Source organism: Hipposideros armiger, unplaced genomic scaffold (genome assembly GCF_001890085.2).
Source record: "Hipposideros armiger isolate ML-2016 unplaced genomic scaffold, ASM189008v1 scaffold_25, whole genome shotgun sequence".
Taxonomy (NCBI): Eukaryota; Metazoa; Chordata; class Mammalia; order Chiroptera; family Hipposideridae; genus Hipposideros; species Hipposideros armiger.
Genome location: NW_017731375.1, coordinates 4,649,063 through 4,656,249, shown reverse-complemented (window position 1 = coordinate 4,656,249; position 7,187 = coordinate 4,649,063). Strand labels below are relative to the sequence as shown.

Here is a 7,187-nt window from a genome sequence, read left to right as displayed (position 1 = left end):
TGACTCCCCTTCAAATCTCCCAAAAGAAAGCATAATTTTGGAACTCAACCTCAGAGGCCACCAGGAATATTCTTAGGCATGCATTCTTTGCTAGCAATACTTGGTATGATGCTTTAATTTTCTGCAGCCAGGGGTGTCTCCCTGTACCTACAGCCTCCCAAGATTTCCTGGCAGAATAGAGCCTTCTGCACTCAGGCATATGGATGGCAAAATCAAAGAGGAGAGACGATTGTGTATTCTCATGGGAAATTTCTAGATGGAGACAAGAAGCTTATCTGAGTATTTCATTATTCAGCTTGCACATTCTACTCCTTCTAAACAGTTAGCTTTCTCTTAAGTTCATTTGTGTCTGTTTACTTGTATTCAGTTCACTTATTCAAGTGACTAGTGGAACAGCATGTCCCTTGTACAAAACCCTTCATGAACCTAATAATGGCAGTCATTATCCTTCAGCCTTGCTTTTCAGGGTACAAACACTTCTTGGACCTGTTTTCCATGATTTTAATTACTTCTTTCATTTTTCTTGGACTCTTTTCCCATTTCTGTACATCCTTCTTAAAAGCATTGTGGCCAAAATTGGACTCAATGGTTTTTAACTGAAACGCTACAGTCTGATATGTATGTAAATTCTCTATAAATACTGTTTAACATTATCTGTATCATATATTTTTTAAATTATTCAAAAAACAGGAACCATGTATTCAAATGTTCTTTCCTTCTTTTTTAAGGTCATTTCTACAACACATAAATTACATTGACTATATATTGGGACATAAATCCCCATCTGGTTAAGGCTCAATTTTATTTTATTTTATTTTATTTTATTTTATTTTATTTTATTTATTATTATTGTTTTAAAATTTTTTATTGTTAGTTTCAGGTGTACAGAACAATGCAATAGTTATCCTTTTCACCCTCACAAAGTAACAACCCCTCTCCCTCCATGTATTGCCCTCCCACCCCTGATATCATACTTATCTATTACAATTCCATTGATTCCATTCCCCCTCTCTACTCCATGTCCCGAGACTACATTTAATTTATATACATATAATTTAAAAACATATATTAAGAAGCTAGGATTTTTTTTTTTTGCAGGAAATGTATTACGGACTGATCAAAATTAACTGCGGGCCAGCAGCTGAGAACTGCTCTGTACGTATGTATGTATAAGAATACTTTCCATCATTGAAGGGCCACGTCTCAATCCTGGTTGTCAAACTCTCCCTAACTACAGATTATCACTTACCTGGCACTGGAAGCCCATACTGTACTTTTTCCCTAATAGTATTTCCCCCGGGCTGTCTACTGGTCTACTGTAATCACTAGCTCTTTTCTGCTATGCTCACTTCTCCATTTCACCCGTGTCTTTCATTTGAAATTAAACCTCTGTCATTTACTTGTTGTTGAATGTCTTCCTGCTTCTATATGACTTCCTATATTGAGAATATTGATATTCTTAATATCAAGGTAATTAAGAATTGAATTTCCATGACTAAGAATAGTCTCAACCCTACCTAGAGTCATGTCTTTGGGAAGTCCCATTTTATCAAGAGGTTAGTCTTGATATTTTGACCCCAGAAATAAATATTTTGAATAAATCAGTCCTGGGACTGATCTTGGTGGGTAGGATATATGGGACACATACAGAATATGAGTTTTTACTGAGAACTACAATGCTGTAGCCTACATAAAGTTCAGAGTAATACAAAATCCAAACTTTTTTTTTTGCAAAGTGTATTATGAAACTATGAAAATATTATTTAACCAAAAGAGAATTGCAAAACAATAAAGAAGATGTGAAAGAGAATCTGACATATCTGAGAATTAGAGCTTTCAATATCACCACGCATAGTTGCTTAACTGCAAAGCAAGTGCAGTCGTGTGGTGATGTCAAAGAAGGGCATTGACTATGTCACCTGAGTTTATCTTCCTTGGTAGTAAATAGTAGGGGTGTGTGTGTGTGTGTGTGTGTGTGTGTGTGTGTGTGTGTGAATGTATATGTGTACTGTCTGGGGTGGGGGCGAACATGAGGATGGGAGAGTGTGAGCCCAGTGGGTTTGTCCTATAATTTATTCCTTTTCCAAATGGGATCTTAACAATACTCATTCTATAGATGACCACTTGATTTGGTGGGTAACTAATATGGTATATTTATTTCCACAACTTCATATATTTACAGTTTTCTTTATATAATGCTTGAAGGGGGTTTCAGAGAAGATATTTTCTTTTAAACCTATGTTTTAAAATCACAAATATAACTGAACCATACAGCCATATTCCACTTCTTTTAATCCCTCCATTCCCATTAGAAACATTTTGTCAAAGGCTGAGGTTATCAAAGCCATAGAAACTGAATTGTGAGAAGTATCATAATGGGGAAAAGAATGACAGCCTATGGCACAGGGGCTTAGAGAAGAAAGATGATCTTCCAAAGCCCTAGTTTATTTCGGGAGGGAAGATTAAAAGACATATGTTTATTAGAAAAGGAAGCTAAAGAATTAAAGATGGCAAGATTCTTTAAGTGGTTGCGGCTGACCTGGAAGCCTTTATCATGGCGCCATCACAGATCGCCATTTATGGTGCCGATGGCGGAGCTTGATCAAAGAGCAAGGAGAGATGCACGTTTGTGCTTTTCATTTTAGGGTGAGAGAGGCTGGACTTAGAAAGGACAGCTCACCTGCAGCCTGAACGTATGTTCTGTATCAAGTCCGGCTGTTACTCAGAAAGTTCAGGACACGGGGTCAGCCTTCTCCTGCTCATGCAGGATAAGCCACGCAAAGCAGCCCAGCTCAGAATGTCAGGGACATGCGCATGGCCAAGCTTACTAGTGCTGAGCCGCTTGTTCCTGGGAAATGGAACTCGTTGTCTAACAAGCATCATTCCTGGTCATTAGAGCATAGGGAGAAAAGCTCCTCTTGGAAGGATGCAGGCGGTCTGGTCTGCTGCTGGGAAAAAGCAGCAGATAGCAAAGGACTCAGTGCTGCAAGTCTTGATGGCAACAGTCCATATAGAGACTCCTAGAATAAGTAAAAACAAACAAACAAACAAAAAATCTTCCATTTCATTTCCTGATATGAGGAGAGGGCTTCAGCACTGTTTAGGATTGGCGGGAGTGTAACAGCAAAAAGATTAGACGTGCAAAATTGGGAGTTAAAGCCCCTTCCAGTTTGGGGAATCCAAACTGAGATTATTGATCCACTAAAATTTTCTTCACTTGCATTTGCCTTTTCAGTGGTAGGACTTATTGGAATTTGGGGATGGTTCTGCTGTGGTATTAAGTACTGTATAAAAACTCATCTTGGTATTGAGTTAGTACAGTGCCTTCCAGTGAATGGACTTAGGCCCACATTTCATTTTAATCAAAAACCAAAATTAGAAAAGGTTACTCCCTAAATAGGCAACAATGCATTTTGTGAGCACTGCAGAGATTTAATAAATAGCATGTATGATTAATTTAGAAATAACCCCTGATACTTGAGGGTTACTCAACACATGTAATGGCCTCTTTCTCAGTTTTTATATGAGATAAATGCAGACCAGGGAGCTGCTGAGCAGTCAGCCAACCCTGAGTAGGTTTGTAATCAGGCTCCATGGGGATGTCTCTTGTAAAGATACAAAAAGGAATGGATTGATGTTTCTATTACAAGACTCTGTCATGCTGGGACTTCTACACAGCTTAAATAATGGTTGGGGGTCCATTATTTGAGGAAAAATGCTAAATTGTTATTTTAGTCATTTGTAGCATCATTGGGTTAGGGTGCATACTTGGCTTAGAATATCATTTCCATCATTCCCTTGTTTTGTTGAAGACCTATGGCATGCAAACAATTCCACATACTCTTAAAAATACATGTAGTAGGCCCAGTAAAATACGTTGGCTAGCATAAAAATCAAAGGAAATAGTAGCTTGGAATAACGATCAACATTACTGGGGTTTTGAATTGTGAAATAATCAACAATCCTGCCCATCTTATCTCGAAAGACAAACTTGAACTTGTCACTGGTTTTCATAGTCAAGTTGCTGTAGTCAACGTTTTCGCCAGAAATCTCAATGGTGGCAAAGCTGATCTTCCGTTTGAAGCTGGAGATGGAGCTGTTGATGATGTTAGTAATATTGACTTCTTCCACTTCCTTTGGCATCCCCTAGTTCATAGACAATGCAGTTAGTTGAAAGACTTGACTCAACAAAATAAATAAGTGGGTATTTATATGTTTGGGGGCCTAAGTATTGAATAATTAGGTGTAATAGAGAGACTCAGAAACTGGCTGCCAAGGCAGACTTGGCAGTCCTGTTATCCTGCCTGGAAGCACTAGTCCCTAGGTCATCAGCTTGTATAATTGGAAGAACAGCCATTGCCCACTCTCGATGTGCAGAGCTGTGTGCTAAATGCTAATTCTCAGGTTTAGCTGACCTGGGTTCAAATCCCATTCTGTCTCTCACTGTTAGGAAATTTTAGTCACCTAATCCCTTTAAAACTTGATTTCCTTGTCTGCAAAATGGTGATATTAAGACCTACCTCATGAGACTGATGGGAAGGTTAAATGGTATAAATGATGTAAGGCATTTGGCAGCTGTGGGATGAATTCCAACCCATTCCAGGGAGGAGGGAGTAATTGATGGAGAGATCATAGACATCAGCAGTGTCTTAAGGTCTTTGCCACAAAAAACAAATGCTGATGCTCCCTGAAATTCCAGGCAGTTGCCATTCTCCAACACGGCTGGGGTGGCATAAGATGTGGGGAATGTAGTGAAGTCAGAGAGCGGAATCTGAATCCTTGGCTAAGCCACTTACTGGCAGTGGACTCTTGGATGAGTTACCTCATCTCTCTGAGTGGCAGGACGCTAAGCATTAAAATCAGGATAATAATGGTACCCATTTGAGGGGTTGTTGGGTGGACTAAATGGAATGTTGACGAGTTGTTTGGCACACAGCAAGCATTCTTTTGTGAAGCTGTTATTATCCACATGGCAGAGTAAGGGCTTTCTGGTGTCTTCAGTGAAGGAGCTCAGTAATTCTCCAATTCCCTTTTTTGCCAATCTACCAAATCCAGATTTTTTTGTTTGTTTGTAATTAACCGTTGCCCCCTTAAGGAAGCCTCCAGGGTATAAAATAAATGAAACCCATATTCTTCTTTGGCTGGCACACGTGATCATTTGCCTGTAGTACTTGGGTGATACGACTATGTGAAATATTGTTCACAACAGTCAAACACAAGGTGAAAGGAAACTGGATCTTTGGGCTCTTCTGATCCCTCGTTTTCTCACCATTAGACTCTCCGTAGTCCTGGCACTTTGCTGAAGGTGGGTACCTCTTCTGTATTGGCTCCCTATCTTTCTTTTCTTTTCTTTTCTTTTCCTTTCTTTTCTTTTCCTTTCTTTCATTCTTTCTTTCTTTCTTTCTTTTTCTTTCTTTCTTTCTTTCTTTCTTTCTTTTTCTCTTTCCTTCCTTCCTTCCTTCCTTCCTCCCTCCCTCCCTCCCTCTCTTTCCTTCCTTCTTTCCTTCCTTCCTTCCTTCCTTCCTTCCTTCCTTCCTTCCTTCCTTCCTTCCTTCCTTCTTTCTTTCCTTCCTTNACCAATACCAGTTACACTGGAAACTGTGGATTTTTTTTTAACCAGTAGTGTCTTTTATATTGATACATCAGCCTACCAGCAAAGTTCCAATAAAAAACAGATAGTACTTCCTTCCTGAGCATGCAGCAATATGCCAGATTCAGTGTCAAGTACGCCACACACTTCGTATTATTCAAGCCTATGAGGATGTTTTCCTATTTTATAGAGAAGGGTATAAGGCTCAAAGAGGTTACGTGATGTTGCACAACTAGCTGGTGACAGGCACAGCCAGGGCTCAAACCAAGCTGACCGAGGCCAGAGCTGTGGCTCCCAAGCTCTCCAGCGTTCTGCTTGGATTCCTCACAGGGGCAGTTTGCTTCTCATCACCCTTGTGAGTTACCGGCTTTGGAGATGGAACATTGAGTGAATATTTCTAAGGTAGGAAGGTGAAAATGACATGCTCTCATTACTGTTTGCATTGTTTCACTCCTATTCATGTCTAACCCAGCTCCAGATTCTAGAGACTTCTAACCACTCGCTGTAAGAGAGAGGCAGTCTGGGTCTTGAGACCAGATGATCTGGGTCTAAATCTCAGCTCTGCCAATGACTAACTGTATAACCTGAGCCAGGCAATCTCATTGAATCGTTGTTTTTCTTCTCTGCAAAATGGCTTAATAGCATCTACCTTATAGGATTATTGTCAGTTGAGAGACAGGGTGTTAGAAGCTTGGTCTATGATTGGCACTTAATAAACTGTGGCTGAAGAACAAGACGACAGCAACTTGTCTGTTCCCCTTCCCCCGATTCCCCAATAAAATCTTTTAAATAAATAAATAAATAAATTGTGGCTATTGACTAGCATTTATACACATCATGAACTGTCCTTCTATGTGACTCATCACATCAAGTCTGTATAAAATATCTGCGCAGAAGTAAAATGAGAAAACCATTGATGGACTGCAGTGTGGTCATTATTCTTACTATTTCCCCCCAGAAGACTGAATCAAAGTTATTTTATGCCTATGTTCTATCTGGAAAACATTATAAAACTTTGAGCAGATAACAGTGCTGAAAGCACAGTGCTTATGAAACCGCTGCATGCTTTTCTGATAAAGATATAACTTTATTGCCCTTAATGTACTCTCTTGGTTAATACAGCAAGCAAATGGGAGATAATTTGAAATACCTTTACTACCATTTATAGTGTCAGAACATACAACTTACCTTTTAAAAATGCAAAAGATTCATTGCAATGGAAGGCATTGCTTATACACACAAATGCATTTTTAAAACAATTCACCTGTATAGTGCCCAGAGGATTCACGATGTGAGATCTTTCACCTTTGCAGAAATGAAATAGGATTTTCTTGTTCACTGTATTATTCCAGGAGCAGCTAGTGAGGTCAGAGATAGTTTTGGGGGCAGGAGGCCAGCTTTTGTGATTTCCTCTGCAGGGGCTTTCAGACGGAAGCGGTGAATAGATGGGTCTGTATGCTAAAAGGTGACTTTACAAAGTCCTTTCTGGGGAAGAGAGATCTGATTAAGTAGCAAGGATTACAGGATGCCTCTGCTTTGACTTGCTGGGGGTAGAACAGTTTTGGCAGATTGAGAGAGACCTTCCAGACACGGGCCA

The 7,187-nt window shown here is 39.6% G+C and overlaps 1 protein-coding gene across 2 annotated transcripts in view; it reads right to left on the bottom strand.

The window, feature by feature from the left end:
- Positions 1 to 1,028: 1,028 nt before the first annotated feature.
- The window catches only part of GABRP (gamma-aminobutyric acid type A receptor subunit pi), a 33,247-nt gene continuing 27,088 nt past the window's right edge, over positions 1,029 to 7,187 (bottom strand). For both annotated transcript variants that reach the window (XM_019635929.1, XM_019635928.1), the window contains one exon: positions 1,029 to 4,146. In XM_019635929.1, the coding sequence (XP_019491474.1) occupies positions 4,109 to 4,146 (38 nt within the window). In that variant the 3' untranslated portion in view covers positions 1,029 to 4,108. The remainder of the gene's footprint in view (positions 4,147 to 7,187) is intronic.